General features: G+C 48.8%; 2 protein-coding genes across 2 annotated transcripts in view; one reads left to right on the top strand and one right to left on the bottom strand.

Moving 5' to 3' along the window:
• LOC125448400 (myelin-associated glycoprotein-like) overlaps positions 1-12,738 on the bottom strand; it is a 56,936-nt gene extending 44,198 nt beyond the window's left edge. Inside the window, exons 1-3 of the mRNA XM_048523700.2 lie at positions 12,279-12,738; positions 7,977-8,036; positions 5,690-6,046 (exon numbers count right to left, since the gene is read on the bottom strand). Coding sequence (XP_048379657.2) covers positions 5,690-6,046; positions 7,977-8,022 — 403 coding nt within the window. The 5' untranslated portion in view covers positions 8,023-8,036; positions 12,279-12,738. The remainder of the gene's footprint in view (positions 1-5,689; positions 6,047-7,976; positions 8,037-12,278) is intronic.
• LOC125448489 (myelin-associated glycoprotein-like) overlaps positions 1-20,557 on the top strand; it is a 238,887-nt gene that overhangs the window by 185,963 nt on the left and 32,367 nt on the right.

The following is a 20,557-nucleotide window of genomic DNA, read 5'->3' as shown; positions in this document are numbered from 1 at the left end:
CCTTGGAAATATTCAATGTTTTGGCCTCAACTACTTTCTGCCACAAAGTCACCCCTCTCTGGGTGAAGACATTTCTCCCCATCTCAGTCCTAAATGGCTTACCCCACACTCTTAGAATGTGACTGCCTGGTTCTGGACTCCCTGGTCATTGGGAATATCCCTGTGTTCACCTTGTCTAGTTCTGAGAGACATTCATAACCTTGTATGTTATTCTCCTCAATGCTACCTCATTAGTCATAGAGTCATACATCATGGAAACAGATCTTTCGGTCCAACCAGTCCGTGCCAAACATAAACCCAAACTAAACTAGTCCCACTTGCCTGCCCCTGGTGGCCTAGTGGTGTTATCACTGGACTGTTAATCTAGGAACCTAGGTAATGTTCTGGGGACCCTGGGTTCAAATTCCACCTATGGCAGATGGTGGAATTTAAAATTGATAATGTATCTGGAATTAAAAATCCAACAATGACTGTGAATCCATTGCTGAATTTTAGGGGAAAACCCATCTGGTTCACTATTGTCCTTTAGGGAAGGAAACTGCCATCCTCACCTGGTCTGACCTACATTTGACTCCAGACCCACAGTAATGTGGTTGACTGGCCTCTGGGCAATAAATGCTGCCTAGCCAGGCAATAAATGCCCTCATCCTGTGAATGAATAAAAAGAAAATCTCCCTCCAAGCCTTTCCTATTGATATATCCATGTCTTTTAAATGTGTGATTGTACCCTTATCCACTACTTCCTGAAGAGGGTCATTCTATACCCAAACCATCCTATGTTTAAAAAAACTTGCCTCTATGTCTTTATTAAATCTCTCTCCTCTCCCATTAAAAATATACGCCCTAGTCTTGAAATCCCCCACCCTAGGGAAAGGACAAGTATCATTAACTCTATCTATACCTCTCATTATTTTCTAAACTTCTGTCAGATCACCTCTCAACCTCCTACGTTCCAGTGAAAAAAGTCATAGCCTATCCAGCCTTTCTTTAAAACTCAAACTTTCCATACCCAGCAACATCCTGATAAATCTCTTTTGAACCCTCTCCAGCTTACTAATTTCCTTGCTATACCTGGACAACCAGAACTGGACACAATATTCCAGAAGAGACCTCACCAATGTTCATAAGACCGTCAGACATAGGAGCAGAAAGTAGGCCATCAGCCTAAAGAGTCTATGTCATTCAATCATGGCTGATAAGTTTCTCAACCCCCTGTCCTCCGCTTTCTCTCCTTAACCCTTGATCCCCTTGACAATCAAGAGCCTATCTATCTCCATCTTAAATATACTCAATGACCTGTCCTCCACAGTCTTCTGTGGCAGTGAATTCCATAGATTCACCACTCTCTGGCTTATTTCTGTTCTAAAATGTCGTTCATTTACCCTAAGGCTGTGCCCTTGGGTTCCAGCCTCTCCTATCAATGGAAACATCTTCCCAACATCCACTCTGTCCAGGCCATTCAGTATTCTGTAAGTTTCTATTAGGCCATAAGACCATAAGACATAGGAGTGGAAGTAAGGCCATTTGGCCCATCATGTCCACTCCACCATTTAAATCATGGCTGATGGGCATTTCAACTCCACTTCCCTGCACTCTCCCTGTAGCCCTTGATTCCTTGTGAGATCAAGAATTTGTCGATCTCTGCCTTGAAGGCATCTAACGTCCTGGCCTCCACTGCACTCCGTGGCAATGAATTCCACAAGCCCACCACTCTCTGGCTGAAGAAATGTCATCTCATTTCCGTTTTGAATTTACCCCCTCTAATTTTAAGGCTGTGCCCATTAGTCCTAGTCTCCCCGCCTAACTGAAACAACTTCCCAGCATCCACCCCTTCTAAGCCATACATTATCTTGTGTTTCTATTAGATCTCCCCTGAAACTTCTAAACTCTAATGAGTACAATCCCAGGATCTTTAGCCGTTCATCATACATTAAACCTACCATTCCAGGAATCATCCGTGTGAATCTCTGCTGGACATGCTCCAGGGCTAGTATGTCCTTCCTGAGGTGTGGGGCCCAAAATTGGACACTGTATTCTAAATGGTTCAATTGGTTCCCCCTCGTCCTTGTGAATTCTATCGAGTATAGACCCAGAGTCTCAAACATTCCTCATATGTTGAGCTTTTCATTCCTGGAACCATTCTTGTAAACCTCCTTTGAACCCTCTCCAGGGCCAATACATGTTTCCTGAGATATGGGCCCAAAATTGCACACAGTTCTTCAAATGTGACCTGACCAGAGCCTTATAGAACCTATGCTTCCCAGTTTTTATATTCAAGTCCTCTCAAAATAAATGCCAAAATTGTATTTGCCTTCCTAACTACTGACTCAACCTGCAAGTCTATTTCATAGAATCCCGACAGTGTGGAAATCAGCCCTTCAGCCCAACAAGTCCACACTGACCCATCCCCCTCTATAACCCACTTAACTTACACATCCCTGTACACTGCAGACAGTTTAGCGTGGCCAATCCACCTAGCCTGCACATCTTTGGATTGTGGGAGGAAACGCATTCAGACAGAGGAAGAATGTGCAAACTCCAAACAGACAGTCATCTGAGGGTGGAATCTAGCCCAGGACCCTGGCGCTATGCGGCAGCAGGGCTAACCACCGAGCCACTGTGCTGACTGTGAAAATGGGAACCCAGATTTGAACTGGGAACCTTTTGATCTGCAGTAAAACGCCCTACCACTGAGCTATACCCCCTATGCTTTACCTTGAGAGAATCCTGATCAGAACTCCCAAGTCTGTTCGCACTTCAGACTTCTGAATTTTCTCTCCATTTAGAAAATAGCCTCTATCTTTATTCTTCTTACCAAAGTGCATTATCTGACACTTGTCTCCCCAGCAAACTTCCTCCGGGCACTCCGGTTTCCTCCCACAGTCCAAAGATGTGCTGACTAGGTGGATTGGCCATGCTAAAATTGCCCGTAGTGTTCAGGGGTGGGTGGGTTAAGGGGGGATAGGTCTGGGTGGGATGCTTCAAGGGACAGTGTGGACTTGTTGGGCCGAAGGGCCTGTATCCACACTGTAGGGAATCTAATCTAAACTTGCCACGTTGTACTCTCTCTGCTACTTCTTTGCCCACTCTCCGAACCTGTCCAAATCCTTCTGCAGCCTTTCCACCTCCTCAATACTACCTGTCCCTCCACCTATCTTTGTATTGTCTGCAAGTTTAGCCAGAATGCCCTCAGTTCCTTCATCTGGATCATTAATGATTAAAATAAAAAGCTGTGCTCCCAGCACCGACTCTTGTGGAACTCCACTTGTCACCAGCTGCCATCCTGAGAACGACTCTTTTATCCCCACTCTCTGCTTTCTGCCAGACAGCCAATCTCCTATCCATGCTAGCAGCTTGCCTCTAACACCATGGGCCCTTATCTTACTCGGCAGCCTCACTAGTTACCCTCTCTTTAATTTATTTATAGAATCACTTTGGATGATCCATAACGTTATCTGCCAATGCTATCTCATATTCCCTCTTTGCCTTCCTGATTTCTCTCTTTAGAATGTCCCTAAACTCTGTACACTGATTCAGAGATTCAATTTCCTCACAATCTGCCCTTGCACCCCACCTCAGAGGCATTATCACTCATTATGTACAACTCCTTCCTCACAATCCCAGCTCTGTATATCCTCTCCAGAATCTTCTATCTGTCTCCCCAGCAAATGGGAACAGCTTTTCTTTGCCTCCTGATCTAAACCTGTCCCCATCTGCTCCACCTCAAACAGACAGCCCCCATTTCTACAACCATGTCACTAACATCCCTGATCCCAAGAGCCATTCAGGTCAATGTACCACACACCATTGCCAGAGCCTTTGCATCTCTGTTGCAGAGCCATGGAACTCAGTACTCGGCTGCAGCAGCGCCTAAACCATCGCTTTCTAGCAATGTAGCAACATCTTTCTGTACTTGCCTCGACTGCTCAGTTTCGAAACAGAAGGGAGCCATTGCTGTTTTAATAACTTTTTCAATGTAACCTTTCATGATGGCTAGGTCACTCTGACCAAATAAACATGATACATTCTTTGCGGTCCACATTCTTTTACTACTGGTCCTATCACAGATTGCCCCTCTACATTTCTCAGCACTGAACTGTACTGTTCATGGCTCTGCCTAGCTCACCGCTCCCTTGCGCAGTTCACTCTGAAGCTCTCCGCCTGATGAACAAGCACACTGGTGGGGTCTGTATGATTTTCAAACTTTCAAATTCAGTTCCACTGAATGATGAAAGAATTCAAACAACAAGAGTGTCTCCTTTTCTGAACAACCAACACGCGCCAGACAGAAGCAGCTCTGGTTCATATGCAGTGACATAGCACAAGCTGGAACCTGAGGATCATGTACTGATGTGTCAATGATACTGCACTCCCTCAGCACTGACGCTCCGACAGTGCGGCGCTCCCTCAGCACTGACCCTCCGACAGTGCGGCAGTCCCTCAGCACTGACCCTCCGACAGTGCGGCACTCCCTCAGCACTGACGCTCCGACAGTGCGGCGCTCCCTCAGCACTGACCCTCCAACAGTGCGGCAGTCCCTCAGCACTGACCCTCCAACAGTGCGGCAGTCCCTCAGCACTGATCCTCCGACAGTGCGGCACTCCCTCAGCACTGACCCTCCGACAGTGCGGCAGTCCCTCAGCACTGACCCTCCAACAGTGTGGCACTCCCTCAGCACTGACCCTCCAACAGTGCGGCAGTCCCTCAGCATTGATCCTCCAACTGTGTGGCACTCCCTCAGCACTGAGCCTCCGACTGTGCGATGCTCCCTCAGCACTGACTCTCCAACAGTGCGGCAGTCCCTCAGCACTGATCCTCCAACTGTGTGGCACTCCCTCAGCACTGAGCCTCCGACTGTGCGACACTCCCACAACACTGACCGTCCCACAGTGCAAGACTCCTTGAGACATGACCCTCCAACAATGCAGAACTTCCTCAGTACTGTTCCTCTGATAGTACAGCACTCCCTCAGCAGCGGCACTCTGACAGTGCGGCACCCCCTCAGCACCAACCCTCCAACAGCGTGGCGTCCCCTCAGCACTGACCCTCCGATAGTGCAGCACTCCCTCAACACTAACCCCTGACAGTGTGGCAGTCCCTCTGTACTCACCCTTCAATTAAGCTGCACTTCCTCAATATTGACCATCCAACATAGTTGCACTCCCTCAGTGCTGAACCTCTGACAGAGTGGCACCCCCTAAGTCCTGAAACTTGAATAGAATGTCAGTCCCTTAGTACTGACCCTCCAACAAAGTTGCACTTCCTCATCATCGACCCTTTGATAATGCAGCACTCCCACACTGCTGACCCTTTGATAATGCAGCACTCCCACACTGCTGACCTTTTGATATTGCAGCACTCCCACACTGCTGACCCTTTGATATTGCAGCACTCCCACACTGCTGACCCTTTGATAATGCAGCACTCCCACACTGCTGACCTTTTGATATTGCAGCACTCCCACACTGCTGACCCTTTGATATTGCAGCACTCCCACACTGCTGACCCTTTGATAATGCAGCACTCCCACACTGCTGACCTTTTGATATTGCAGCCCTCAGTGATCACACCCCAGTGTGAAGTTCACACTAACATCTCCTGTAAGAGACCTGAACTCTCAACCTTCAGACTGAGTGACACAAGGCACACCCCGTTGTACTGAGGGGCTGTCAGATGGATTGGGACTTGCCTAGAACCTGTAGATGGACTGGTTCTTTGAAGGTATGATCTTCAAATCCCTCCAAATCCACATAAAAGTAATAGTTATCACTGTCGCCAGGCCTGAGGTTATTAATCTTCAAGGTGCAATTCTTCTGCTCCAAGTCTCCAATTATATCTGTACGTCCAACAAAGGTGGACATCTTATAATTGGGATCTTTGCTGTAGGCAACAGTGTATTTCCAGTAGTACCAGTATTTAAACCAAGCTGCCTGCATGGCCTTGTAAGGGCGGGATGGAAAGTTGAAGGTACAGGGTATAACAACACATGACCCCGTGATGGCCCTTTGAGCTGCAGTTGTCATCATCCATTCTTCTGTTGCCACACCTGACAGAGAGAGGGGTAGAGAACATTATGCAGCCAAATATAACTGAATTGGGAGATAGAGCACAGAGGAGCCTTGCTGCCCTCTTACACAGGTAACAGCATATGAACATCTGAATCCAGAACAGAAGTAAGCTATTCAGACCCTTGAGACTGGCAAACCTCCCCCCTGCCAACCCTCCATTCAATAAGGTCATGCCTGATCTCTTCGTGTTTGGAATTCCACATTCCATCTATCCCCGCTAACCTCTGATTCTCCAGCCCAACAAGAATCCATCCCGCAACTTGAAAATATTCAGTGTTCCCATCTCCACCTTCTGGGGCAGAGCATCTGAAAGTCGCACAATGCTTTCTTTCAAAAATAGTTTTAGCAGAGAGTCCCCCTAGTTTGGACTTGATCCACAAGAGGGTATATCCTCGCCACACACAATTTGACAAGATTCTTCAGGGTCTTATAAAGTGACATTCTTTTCAGCCATGAAAAAAGAGTTTATTCCGATTGAAGTAATAAGATAAATTGTAGCAAATTGAAGGGTCTCAGCCCCTGGAAGAGGCACATTAAAAACAAATTCAAAATGGAAATGAACGAAATTGACCGCAGTGTTGTTTGTTTGGAGTTGAATAATGCACCCCTGCCCCAGCTGTGGGCACCAAGCACAGACTGCCTGCAGTGAGGCTGTGGAGTCTGTCTTTATGTCATGCGCAAGAATGCAAACATGATGTTGTATTTTGTTGAAAAAAGGATTGAGTACAAGCATCTTGCCTCAGTTGTACAAAACACTGTTGGCTGCATATCTCACTTACATGTTTGATCTCGTTATTTAAGGACAGACAGATAGCAGTATTAGACTCAGTAGTTTTAGCCATCTGTTCAGGCATGATATGATCAGAGATCATAGAATCCCTACAGTGTGGAAACAGGCCCTTCGGCCCAACAAGTCCACACTGAACGTCAAAGGATCCCACCCAGACCCACCCCATCAACCTATCCCTGGACACTATGGGACAATTTAGTGAGGCCAATCTACTGAGCCTGCACATCTTTGGACTGTGGGAGGAAACTGGAGCACCCGGAGGAAACCCACACAGACACGGGGAGAATGTGCAAACTCCACACAGACAGTTGCCCGATGGAGGAAATCAAACCTGTGAAGCAGCAGTGGTAATCAGTGGGCCAACGTGCTATCCAGTGATGGACCAGTGGGATAGGTGGGTTGTGAACCTGGGCATCCAAGCCCAGAGATAGGGACTCTACCCCTGCGTCACAAGAGCCCCATGCACTGAGATCATGCTGAGCATGTTGGGCTATAACCCACTGCGGTTAAATGGGAAGATCTGATTGAGACCTGGAAGGTCCTGAGTGGAGGATAAATTAATTGCTCTCCTCCTGGCGAAGCTCCTTAAAGCAGCATATTGCTTTACCGAGTAGGCGCTATAAGCATGCACTTGAAAGCACTCTCTCCATAGCTCTGCTCCGACTGAGAATCTAAAAACCAGCCGTCTGTTTTAGACACCAAGCTAACACCCTCAGGCCCAAAGCCTCTTTCCATCTCAGACTGTAATCTCTTGTCCCTCCCGAGGCAGCGCCAACCTCCGAGGGGGAGCACCGAGGGAGATTTCACAGGATGGCCCGGCGTTTGGGGGGTTTCAGTTCACGGAGGCTGAGCAGAGAACGTTAAAGAGCGAGACCGAATCGGACTGTTCAAAAAACCGAGGGTGGGGATCACAGTCACTAAGGGCAGGACGGGCAATAACCAGAAGGGCAAAGATGGAAGAGAATCAGGAAAAGACCGAGAGGGAGGAAAGGGAGAGGGGAGAATTTGTTTTTTTTGGACCAGTGAGTTGTTGTAGGCAGTGACGGGGCAGCAGTAGCAGGGGCAGAGTGATGGGCCGAATCGCCTCCGTTTGGAGAAATTGTAGAATTCTTTCCTACCTGTCAGCCAACCGAAGACCATCAACACCAGAGCTTTCGTTCCCATCTTCAGTTCCTCACCTAAACAAAAGACAGACTTTTTAAATCAAATACTTCCTCAAAGAACAACCCCCGATGTCCAAGCACACTTTTCATAGAAACACAAACAGCTAACAGTTTAGAGGTATCTACCACTCTTTCTGTCTCATTTTATCTCGGTCTCCGTCTCCCCTCTGGACTCACATCCTCAGTATTTCACTAATTTTCCATCTATTTCCCTCTCCAACACCCCATCTCTCGCTCTCTCTCTCTCCTCCAATGCACTTCCTTTACCTCTAATTCTTTCTCCATGTCACTGTTCTCTCTCTCTGTCTCTCCCTGTTACTTGTCTTTCCCTCTTCTGTTTCCCACTCGAGCTCTCCTTCCCTGCACTCCTGGTGTCTCTCTCAGACAGACTCTGCGCCTCTGTCTCTCATTCAGAAAGATAGCAGGAACTGCAGATGCCGAAGAAACTGAGAGAACAAGGTGTGGAGCTGGATGAACACTGCAGCCCAAGCGGCAGCCTTCTGCTCCTCTGATGCTGCTGGTCCTGCTGTGTTCATCCAGCTCCACACCTTGTTCTCTCTGTCTCTCATTCGCTCGGTCCAACTTGCGTTTTCTCTCTTGCTCTCTTTTGATTTTTTTAAAAACTCGCTCGCTGCTTCTCCGTCACTTTTTGTCAAAGGCAGATGTTAAGGAATTGACCAGGTTCAAACTTCACCTCAAAATTCAGGCTGAGATTCTCCAGTGTTAGAAAACTGCCGCACTGTCGGAGGGTCAGTGCTGAGGGAGCGGGCACCGTCGGAGTGTCAGTGCTGAGGGAGCGCCGCACTGTCGGAGGGTCAGTGCTGAGGGAGCGGGCACTGTTGGAGGGTCAGTGCTGAGGGAGCGTCGCACTGTCGGAGGGTCAGTGCTGAGGGAGCGGGCACTGTCGGAGGGTCAGTATTGAGGGAGTGGGCACTGTCGGCAGGTCAGAGCTGAGGGAGCGGGCACTGTCGGAGGGTCAGTGCTGAGGGAGTGGGCACTATCGGAGGGTCAGCGCTGAGGGAGCGGGCACTGTCAGAGGGTCAGTGCTGAGGGAGCGCCGCACTGTCAGAGTGTCAGTGTTGAGGGAGCGGGCACTGTCGGAGGGTCAGTGCTGAGGGAGTGGGCACTGTCGGAGGGTCAGCACTGAGGGAGCGGGCACTGTCAGAGGGTCACTGCTGAGGGAGCGCCGCACTGTCGGAGGGTTGTGCTGAGGGAGTGGGCATTGTCGGAGGATCAGTGCTGAGGGAGTGGGCACTGTCAGAGGGTCAGTGCTGGGGGAGCGGGCACCGTCAGAGGGTCAGTGCTGGGGGAGAGCCGCACTGTCAGAGTGTCAGTGTTGAGGGAGTGCCGCACTGTCAGAGGGTCAGTGCTGAGGGAGTGGGCATTGTCAGAAGATCAGTGCTGAGGGAGTGGGCACTGTCAGAGGGTCAGTGCTGGGGGAGCGGGCACCGTCAGAGGGTCAGTGCTGAGGGAGTGCCGCACTGTCGGAGGGTCAGTGCTGAGGGAGCGGGCACTGTTGGAGGGTCAGTGCTGAGGGAGCGTCGCACTGTCGGAGGGTCAGTGCTGAGGGAGCGGGCACAGTCGGAGGGTCAGTATTGAGGGAGTGGGCACTGTCGGCAGGTCAGAGCTGAGGGAGTGGGCACTGTCAGCGGGTCAGTGCTGGGGGAGCGGCACACTGTCGCAGGGTCAGTGCTGAGGGAGCATTGCACTGTCGGATGGTTAGTGCTGAGGGAATATCGCACTGTCGGAGGGTCAGTGCTGATGGAGTGCCGCACTGTCTGAGGGTCAGTGCTGAGGGAGTGCCGCACTGCCAGAGGGTCAGTGCTCAGGGAGCGCCGCACTGTCAGAGGGTCAGTGCTGACGGAGTACCGCACTGTCAGAGGATCAGTACTGAGGGAATGGGCACTGTCGGAGGGTCAGTGCTGAGGGAGCGGGCACTGCCAGAGGGTCAGTGCTGGGGAAGTGGCACACAGTGGGAGGGTCAGTGCTGAGGGAGCGCCGCACTGTCAGAGGGTCAGTGCTGAGGGAGCGCCGCACTTTCGGAGGGTCAGTGCTGAGGGAGTGGGCACTGTCGGAGGATCAGTGCTGAGGGAGCGGGCACTGTCAGAGGGTCAGTGCTGAGGGAGTGGACACTGTAGGAGGGACAGTGCTGAGGGAGCGCCGCACAGTTGGAGGATCAGTGCTGAGGGAGCACCACACTGTCGGAGGGTCAGTGCTGAGGGAGTGTCGCACTGTCAGAGGGTCAGTGCTGAGGGAGTGCCGCACTGTCGGAGGATCAGTGCTGAGGGAGCACCACACTGTCGGAGGGTCAGTGCTGAGGGAGTGCCGCACTGTTGGAGGGTCAAATCTGAGGGAGCGCTGCACTGTTTGAGGGTCAGTGCAGAGGGAGCGGTGCACTGCTGACGGAGTGGGCACTGTTGGAGGGTCAGTGCTGAGGGAGCAACGCACTGTCGGTGGGTCAATACTGATGGCGCCCCGAACTGTCAGAGGATCAGTGCTAAGGGAGTGTGCACTGTCAAAGAGTCAGTGCTGAGGGAGTGGGCACTGTTGGAGGGTCGGTACTGAGGGCGCCCCGCACTGTCAGATGATCAGTGCTGTGGGAGTGAGCACTGTCGGAGAGTCAGTGCTGAGAGAGTGCTGCACTGTCGGAGGGTCAAATCTGAGGGAGCGCTGCACTGTTTGAGGGTCAGTGCAGAGGGAGCGGTGCACTGCTGATGGAGTGGGCACTGTTCAAGGGTCAGTGCTGAGGGAGCACCGCACTGTCGGTGGGTCAGTACTGAGGGCACCCCGCACTGTCAGACGATCAGTGCTGTGGGATTGAGCACTGTCGGAGAGTCAGTGCTGAGAGAGTGCCGCACTGTCAGAGGGTCTGTGCTGAGGAGGCACCGCACTGTCGGAGGATCAGTGCTGAGCAAGCGGGCACTGTCAGAGGATCAGTGCTGTGGGAGTGAGCACTGTCAGAGAGTCAGTGCTGAGGGTGCGGGCACTGTCAGAGGGTCAGTGCCTAGGGAGTGAGCACTGTCGGAGAGTCAGTGCTGAGGGAGCGGGCACTGTCGGAGGGTCAGTGCTTTGGGAGTGGGCACTGTCAGAGGGCCAGTGCTGAGGAAGCACCGCACTGTCGGCGGGTCAGTGCTGAGGGAGCGGGCACTGTCGGAGGGTCAGTGCTGAGGGAGTGGGCACTGTCGGAGGGTCAGTGCTGAGGGAGCGCCGTACTGTTGGAGGGTCAGTGCTGAGGGAGTGGGCACTGTTGGAGGGTCAGTGCTAAGGGAGTGAGCACTGTCGGAGAGTCAGTGCTGAGGGAGCGGGCACTATCGGAGGGTCAGTGCTTTGGGAGTGGGCACTGTCAGAGGGCCAGTGCTGAGGAAGCACCGCACTGTCGGCGGGTCAGTGCTGAGGGAGCGGGCACTGTCGGAGGGTCAGTGCTGAGGGAGTTGGCACTGTCAGAGGGTCAGTGCTGAGGGAGTGGGCACTGTCGGAGGGTCAGTGCTGAGGGAGCATCGTACTGTTGGAGGGTCAGTGCTGAGGGAGCGCCGCACTGTCGGAGGGTCAGTGCTGAGGGAGCGGGCACAGTCGGAGGGTCAGTGCTGAAGGAGCGCCGCACTGTTGGAGGGTCAGTGCTGAGGGAGTGGGCACTGTCGGAGGGTCAGTGCTGAGGGAGCATCGTACTGTTGGAGGGTCAGTGCTGAGGGAGCGCCGCACTGTCGGAGGGTCAGTGCTGAGGGAGCGGGCCCTGTCGGAGGGTCAATGCTGAAGGAGCGCCGCACTGTTGGAGGGTCAGTGCTGAGGGAGTGGGCACTGTTGGAGGGTCAGTGCTGAGGGAGCGCCGCACTGTCGGAGGGTCAGTGCTGAGGGAGTGGGCACTGTCGGAGGGTCAGTGCTGAGGGAGTGGGCACTGTAGGGCGGTAAGTGTGTAACAGAAATAATAGTTACTGAGCTGTGTACTCCATTACGAATGATTTGTTGAAAATGTTTCGCCGCTCTTGAGCAATAAGGCAGTGACGGGCGGATTGGTAACAGCAGGTCAAACTGTTGAACCTGGAAGGTCGAAAATGCGCTCCGAGAACTGTCCTGGGCAGTTGGGTTTACCGTGAAGCAGAAATGTTTCATCACGGACAGAAAGGCATTGCGGAAAGTTCGAGAGGGTGCAGTCCATTGTTATTCACTGTAGCTTTTCTATGCAAAGTTTAGGCACTGAAGTTGATGTCCTCCTGGGTACTTGAGATTTAAACAGATTTTCATTGTACAAATTCCACTTACAGGGAGGCGGAATCCAATGGAATGTCGACTGGCCCCTGTCGAATGGGTAGCCAGTCCGAGACTGTTCAGAGCGCGAATAATTCCCAAAGTGTTCCGTTCAAAACTGTTAAATGGAGACTTTCCAGAAAGGTCACTGGAGTCGAAACATTAATGCTGTTCTCTCTCTGCGCGGGTGCTGCATTTCTCCACCATTTTCTGTCCTTGCTCGTTTCGGATCTGCAATCTGTTTTGTTTTATTGAAGGGAAGTTTATTCTCTCGTGACTGGACCGTGCAAGAGCTGAACACGCTCTGAGTGGAAGCTGCCGTAACCAACTCAAGGAGAAGTGGAACTGAATAAATAGGTGGGTTTGACAAGGTCGTTCTTCGTCTGTGCTGAAGTGCATCGTTTATTCCGATGCCATCCCTCCGTCCCAGCTGTGAGATCCCAGCTTGCGGAGGGGTCCCTGAGGAACTGACGGACTAAACTCAGCTCAGGCAGAATACACAGGCACACTAACTCAAAGACAGCCACTCACGCTGCCAAGACACTCACTCAGACATTCACTCACCATCACGTTCACACTGTATCAGTGCCTGGTTGATTCACAGAGTGAAATCTCCTCAAGCAGTCAGACAGTGTGTTTAATATTTCAGACCCACAGACTTGATGTGGTGAAGAACTAAAGCTAATGGCTTTGGAGTCTTAGCAACAAGAATCTGTCGGTGGATTGTTGTCAGTCAGTTTCTGTTCGCTCTCTGTGGTTTCACAGCTTAAAAAAAATCCAAACGTGATATCCACGTTGCCAAATAAGGAGTTTGGAACTCTACCTCAGAAACTAACTGGTCTCCTGGGAGTTGAAACAACCACCACACCCCCCCCCACCCACCCACCCACACACACAGAAACACACCCACGCACTCTCTCTCTCACACACACAGAAACACACATACACAGACACAGAGACACACACAGATACACACACACACAGACACACAGACACACACACAGATACACACACAGACACACACAAACTGACACACACACACAGGCACACACACACAGACACACACACACACAGAGACACACACACACAGACACACACACACAGACACACACAGACACACACACACACACAAACTGACACACACACACAGGCACACACACACACAGACACACACACACACAGAGACACACACACACAGACACACACACACAGACACACACACACACACACACACACACACATGCACACACATATATCCAGGACAGGTGCAGCTTTGATCCAAAGTCTCCTCCCACCCTCTGGGACAGGAGCAAGGGAATGGTGCTCTTCTTCAACCTGGGGCCTGGGAATATCTTGAAATTTACATCAGAGTGTGCATGTAAGCCAACCCATGAACAAGGCTGAAGTATTTATCAAATTTCCATCTGTGACACACAACGGTTTGAATGTAATCGAAGAGGAAATAGTACTGTTAGAGCTCGGAAAGCGCAGTCAGTGAGCATACATGGTAAACATACCAGGCCAGGCTGATCGAAGGAACGAATAATGCAGCGCACATACACACAGATTAGAAAGAAGTGAGGCCAAAGAAAAATCAGAAGTTGGTAGGTACATGGACCAATCTCGCAAACAAGTTTGTGAGAGTAGTTTCTGGAACATTGATTATTGAACCATTGGTTTCAGAGTTTTTGGATTTTTCAAGTTTATGTAAATCCTTTTAAGGTTATAAGATATCAGAGCAGAAGTGCCATTCAAAGAGTTCATGGCTGATCTAATCTTGAGTCCACTTCCACTGCCTTTCCTCCCCCATTTCCCTTACTTGATTAAAAATCTATCTCAGCTTTGAATATTCTTAGTAGCCCGGCCTCGCTAGCCCTCAAAATAAAGCATTCCACAGATTCACTAGCCTCAGAGAAAAGAAATCCCTCCTCATCTGTGTCTTAAATCGGCAATCCTTTATTCCATTAATTATTTCTTTATTCAATTAATCCTCTGGTCCTAGATTCTCCCACAAGGAGAAAGAACCTTTCTACATCTAGCCAGCCAAGTCCTCCAAGAAACTTATACGTTTCAATATCAACACCTCTCATTCTTCAAAGCTAAATGAATGCAGGCCCAACCTACTCAACTTTTCCTTATAAGACACTCCCTCCATACCTGGGATCAGCCTTGTAAAACCTGTCTGGACTACCTCCAGTGCCAGTGTATCTTTCCCCAGATAAGGGGTTGAAAACTATTCACAGTATTCCAGCTGTGATCCGAATAATCGCCTGTACAGATTTAGTAAAACCTCCTCTTTTATGCTTTGTCCGATTTCCTTTTGATGATGGTTGGTTGGCTGGAAACATTCAGAGTGAGAGAATCCTTTACCTGCAATGCAAGGGTAGCTGTTCTGTGACTCCTTGACTGTGATTTCTCCAGCACTCTATTACTTGAACGCAAAGTAGTAGTTCACTAGCACACCTTCTGCCACTAACCCATACGAGGGTTACACTCGGTATTTAATCACATGTATTTTGCCTATTCCGAGAAAGACAAGACACAAATAACCTTTTCACAAGACAAGGCTTTCTGCTAAGGCAGGGATGGGAAGATAGTTAAGTGTGAAGCAGGATGAAAACAGCAGGCCAAGCAGCATCTCAGGAGCACAAAAGCTGACGTTTCGGGCCTAGACCCTTCATCAGAGAGGGGGATGGGGAGAGGGTTCTGGAATAAATAGGGAGAGAGGGGGAGGTGGACCGAAGATGGAGGGAAAAGAAGATAGGTGGAGAGGAGAGTATAGGTGGGGAGGTAGGGAGGGGATAGGTCAGTCCCGGGAAGAAGGACAGGTCAAGGGGGCGGGATGAGGTTAGCAGGTAGGAAATGGAGGTGTAGCAATCCGACCCCACCACCCAAGACATTTTTCCATCTCCACCCTTGTTTGCCTTCCGGAGAGACCACTCTCTTCGTGACTCCGTTGTCCGCTCCACACTCCCCTCCAACCGCAACACACCCGGCACCTTCCCCTGCAACCGCAGGAAATGCTACACTTGCCCCCACACCTCCTCCCTCACCCCTATCCCAGGCCCCAAGATGACTTTCCATATTAAGCAGATGTTCACCTGCACATCTGCCAATGTGGTATATTGTATCCACTGCACCCGATGTGGCTTCCTTTACATTGGGGAAACCAAGCGGAGGCTTGGGGACCGTTTTGCAGAACATCTCCGCTCGGTTCGCAATAAACAAATGCACTTCCCAGTCGCAAACCATTTTAACTCCCCCTCCCATTCCTCAGACGACATGTCCATCGTGGGCCTCCTGCAGTGCCACAATGATGCCACCCGAAGGTTGCAAGAACAGCAGCTCATATTCCGCTTGGGAACCCTGCAGCCCAATGGTATCAATGTGGACTTCACAAGCTTCAAAATCTCCCCTTCCCCCACTGCATCCCAAAACCAGCCCAGCTTGTCCCCACCTCCCTAACCTGTTCTTCCTCTCACCTATCCCTTCCTCCCACCTCAAGCCGCACCTCCATTTCCTACTTACTAACCTCATCCTGCCTCCTTGACCTGTCCGTCTTCCCTGGACTGACCTATCCCCTCCTTACTTTCCGACCTATACCCACCTCTCCACCTATTTTCTTTTCTCTTCATCTTCGGTCCGCCTCCCCCTCTCTCCCTATTTATTCCAGAGCCCTCTCCCCATCCCCCTCTCTGATGAAGGGTCTAGGCCCGAAACGTCAGCTTTTGTGCTCCTGAGATGCTGCTTGGCCTGCTGTGTTCATCCAGCTTCACACTTTGTTACCTTGGATTCTCCAGCATCTGCAGTTCCCATTATCTCTGATGGGAAGATAGTTGGTTCCCGTATGATCTCTTCCTCTCGTATTTCTCTCCGTCCATTTGAAATTTTTTGCTGACATCCAAAAGGTGTGACATTCTCTGTGTTCCACACAGGACTCCGCCAGCCAGCATTGAATTTGCCTTCTTTTTTTGGTCTGGAGAAGCCCCCTTTTAAACAAGCATTTTGGAATTAAAACTTAGAGATGTGCAGTTTAAATGAGATGTGTTCAGGAAACTAGCACAAGGTTCAGTCCACACAAAATAAGCTCACTACTTGCAACAGATCTGAGACCCCATACATCCATCTTAAATGCCACTACAGAACCTCAGGCTAGACACCAACCATTTTCTACATTATCAAAGCAGATGGGCCTTCTATCATGGTCCTACCATCCCAGATATCAGCTAAGAGAACATCTGCTGCATTCCATCTTGCAGGTAGAGCTTTTAGATAGGGAGACCAAAAGTGCACACTGTACTCCAGATTTGGTCTCACCACAGCCCTGCACAGTTACAGCAACCATAATGTGGAGGTGCTCATGTTGGACTCAGGTGGACGAAGTCAGAAGTCACACAGCATCAGACAATAGTCCAACAGGTTTACTTGAAATCACAAGCTTTTGGAGCGTTGCTCCTCTGTCAGGTGAAGTCACTATGCCCGATGGACTATAACTTGCTGCTGTGTGACTTCTGACTTCTGCTGCAGGAAGATATCCTTACTTCTGAACTAAAATACTTTTGCGATGAAGGCCAAAATACCTTTTTGCCACCTAATTCTTGGCCGCCTCTTCCTGTGCACCTTCATTGACTGTATAAGGACAATCAGATCCCTTTGCACATTCCACACTTCTCATTCAAGTACATTCTGGTTTACACGCCAAGGTCGATTGTCTATAAGTTCACATTTACAACGTTGTACTGCACCTGCCATTTGTTCCCTACTCAGTGCACTTTTCTAAATTATCTTGAAGCCACTTTGTAGTCTCCTCACAAATCACAATCATTGACAGTCCCTTGCAAACAAGGATGACTCTCTTCCACTCTCAGAATGAGTCTATAGGTGGCTCTACAGATTGATGTGGCTTCCACAGCTTCTGTTATACTTGGAGCAGAAGATGGCAACTGGAAGGGATGGGTGGGGCATTTGTGTGGCAGCTGCTCCCTGGGTTACATGTCCATCCTGGGCCCTCTCCAGTGTCACAATGATGATACCGGGAAACTGGAGAAACAGCACCTCGTATTCCACCTTGGAGCCTACGGCCCAATACGCTAAATGTGGATTTTACCCATTTCAAAATCTCCCCACCCCCGGCCTCATCCCATGGCCAACCCTCTCTCCTTCATTCCCACCTCCTTGACCTGACACAACCTGCCCATCATCTCTCCCACCTATCCGCCCCTCCCACCACACTGACCAATGCCCACCACTACCTACCTGAACTCACCCATCACCATAACACCTACCTTCCCCAGCCCCACTTCTCCTCCTGTCTCTTCATTTCTGAGTTCCCTTCCGCCTTCCCATTTCTGAAGAAGGATCCCGACCCAAAACGTCAACTTTCCTGCTCTTCTGATGCTGCCTGGCCTGCTGTGTTCCTCCACATTGTGTTATCGCTTACTCCAGCATCTGCAATTCTTACTCTGAATGCACTTCTTATGCTGATTTTGCCTGGCTTCTGCATTTATCCAATGGCAAGTCTCGAGGTGCTCAATGCTTTCCCAGTCTTGGACCAGTGGCTCCTGGGTATGTGGGGGAGTACCGCACTTCACCAGTGAGGCCTTTTGGATATCGCTGAAATACTTCTTCTGCCCATCCAGGGCTCACCTGCCATTTCGGAGCTGGGAGTAGAGCACCTGCTTGGGCAGTCTTGTGTCACTCCTGTGGGTGATATGCCCAGCCCATCATAGCCAATCAAGGATGGTCAGTGCCTCGATGCTGGGAAGTTGACCAATTTGTGGCACTGGTGTTGATGCATCTTTCCTCCCAGAGGATTTACAGGATCTGCAGAGGCAGTGTTGCTGGTACCGTTCCAGCACCGTGAAGTGCCTGCTGTAGACAAGTCCACATCTCAGAGCCATATCAGAGGGCAGGAGCCACCATGTCTCTGCCTACCAACCTAGATTGTTGTGTGTCTTCAGCAAATATGGAAATACTTTATTTGGTTCCCTCACCAACATCATTTACAAATATTGTGATTGGTCAATCTGCTCTGCTTCACACAGACAGAAAGGATTTAACATAACAAACAACTTAAGTTTTATGTGAGCAGTTTCAAAAGAAAAACCAGTCTTACTAATATAATTATTGATTCATTAACTGTAACCTTACTAAGCTCATAACTAATACAACAATCTTGTTCTGTGACTGGTTACCATTATCATGCAGTGATTTGATTGATAAATGCACCTCATATAAAATGGCTGCATTAGTCATGTGTTTGCATCAAAATGGCTTCCCTGGCCTTGTTAGCTATTAATAAATAATGCATGTAGTGATTGTAATGTAAGTATGGACCCAGAGAGGTCAGGTTCAAGTGAAATGTGACCACCCAAGTGGCAAGAGAATGAGGATAGACTGGGTGGAATTTTACAGGGACAGGGAATGAAGGGGAGAGTGGGATTTGACTGTATTTTAGATGCTATAGGAAGGATAGAAAAGGACACAGAAAAGGAGGGGGCTTGACGTTTTTGATGAAGTTATACATTTTTGATGTAATTAGGGAAGATACTTTTGAAAAATTGTCCCTTGAAAATATATGGGTAGGAATTACAAATAAGAAAGATCACTGATGGGATTATACAATGTCACCCCCACCCACCAATAGTAAGAGAAAAATTGAGAAACAAATATGTAGGGAGATTTCAGATATATGAAAGCATAATAAGGTTGTAATAATGGGGGATTTTAATTTTCCAAACATTGGCTGGGATTACCAGCGTGTTTAAGGCTTGGATGGTGAAGAATTTGTTAAATGTACTCAAGAAAATTTTCTTTATCAATTTGTCTGTGGTCCTAGATGCTACTGGGCCTGCTGTGTTCATCCAGCCTCACATTTTATTATCTTGGATTCTCCAGCATCTGCAGTTCCCATTATCACTGAACAAAACTAGATCTTCTTTTGGGTAATAATGGAGGGCAGGTGACTGAAGTAACAGTGGGGGAACACTTTAGTGATCTTAATTCTATTAATTTCAAAATGGTTTTGGAAAAGGATAAGCCTTCTATAAAAGTTAAAGTTTTTAATTGGAGGAAGGCAACTTTTAATAGTATGAGACAAGAACTTTCAGAAATTGATCGGAGTAGACTGTTAGCATATAAAAAAAAGATGTCTATCAAGTGGGAGGTGTTCAAGGGTGTGATGACAAGAGTTCAGAGGCATTTTGTTCCTGTTAGAGTGAAGGATAATGCTGGTAAGATGAAGGAACAATGGATGAATAAAGATATTGACAAGAATAAAAGAGAATTTTTTTTAGATGTAGACAACTTGGCTTAACTAAATCTTTTAATCAGTATAGCATGTGTAGGGACATTCTTAAATGAGAAATCAGGAGGCCTAAGAGGGGATATGAGATACCATTGGTAGATAAGGTTCAAGATAATCCAAAGCGATTCTACAAATACATTAAGAGCAAGAGGGTAACTAGAGATGGGGTTGGGCCTCTTAAAGATCAAGAAGATCATTTTTGTGTTGAACCCCAGGAGATGGGAGAGAAAGTAAATAAATATTTTGTATCAGTTTTTACTATGGAGAAAGAAATTCAGTCTAGAGAATGTAAGGAAATTAACTTTTAATGTTTTATAAACAGTCCACATTAGCAAAGAAAACATTCAGGAGGTCTTAGAGAATAAAAAGATGGATAAATCTCCAGGACATGATCTAATGTATCCCGGAATGTTGTGGGAATTAAGGGAGGAAATTGCAAGACCCCCTTGCAGAAATATTTGCATCATCTATAACTACAGGTGAGGTACTTGATGACTGGAGAGTGGTCAATGTTGTGTCTTTGTTTAAGAAAGGTTGTAAAGTGAAACTGGAGAACTATATATCTGTGAGTTTGACTTCAGTTGTGGGTAACTTGTTGGAGGCGATCATAAAAGATAGAATTTATGGACATTTAGAGAGGCAAAAATTGATTAGGGTTTGTCAACATGCTTTTGTGTGAAGAAAATCATGTCTTACAAATTTGACTGAGTTTTTTGATGATGGTAGGGCAGTAGACGTTTATTTGGATTTTGGTAAAGCATTTAAGGAGGATCTGCATGGGACACTAATAGTAAAGTTAGGTCACATGGGATTCAGGGTGCTCTTGTCAATTGGATATGTAATTGGATTAACGGCAGGAGACAAAGGGTAATGGTGAAGGGTTGCTTTCAAACTGGAGGACTGTGACCAGCAGTGTTCCACAGGGATAATGGGAACTGCAGATGCTGGAGAATCCAAGATAACAAAGTGTGAAGCTGGATGAACACAG

The sequence above is a fragment of the Stegostoma tigrinum genome, chromosome 41, assembly GCF_030684315.1.
Source record: "Stegostoma tigrinum isolate sSteTig4 chromosome 41, sSteTig4.hap1, whole genome shotgun sequence".
Lineage (NCBI taxonomy): Eukaryota > Metazoa > Chordata > Chondrichthyes > Orectolobiformes > Stegostomatidae > Stegostoma > Stegostoma tigrinum.
Note: the sequence above shows the minus strand (reverse complement) of the source record. Positions and strands in the feature narration are given on the sequence as shown.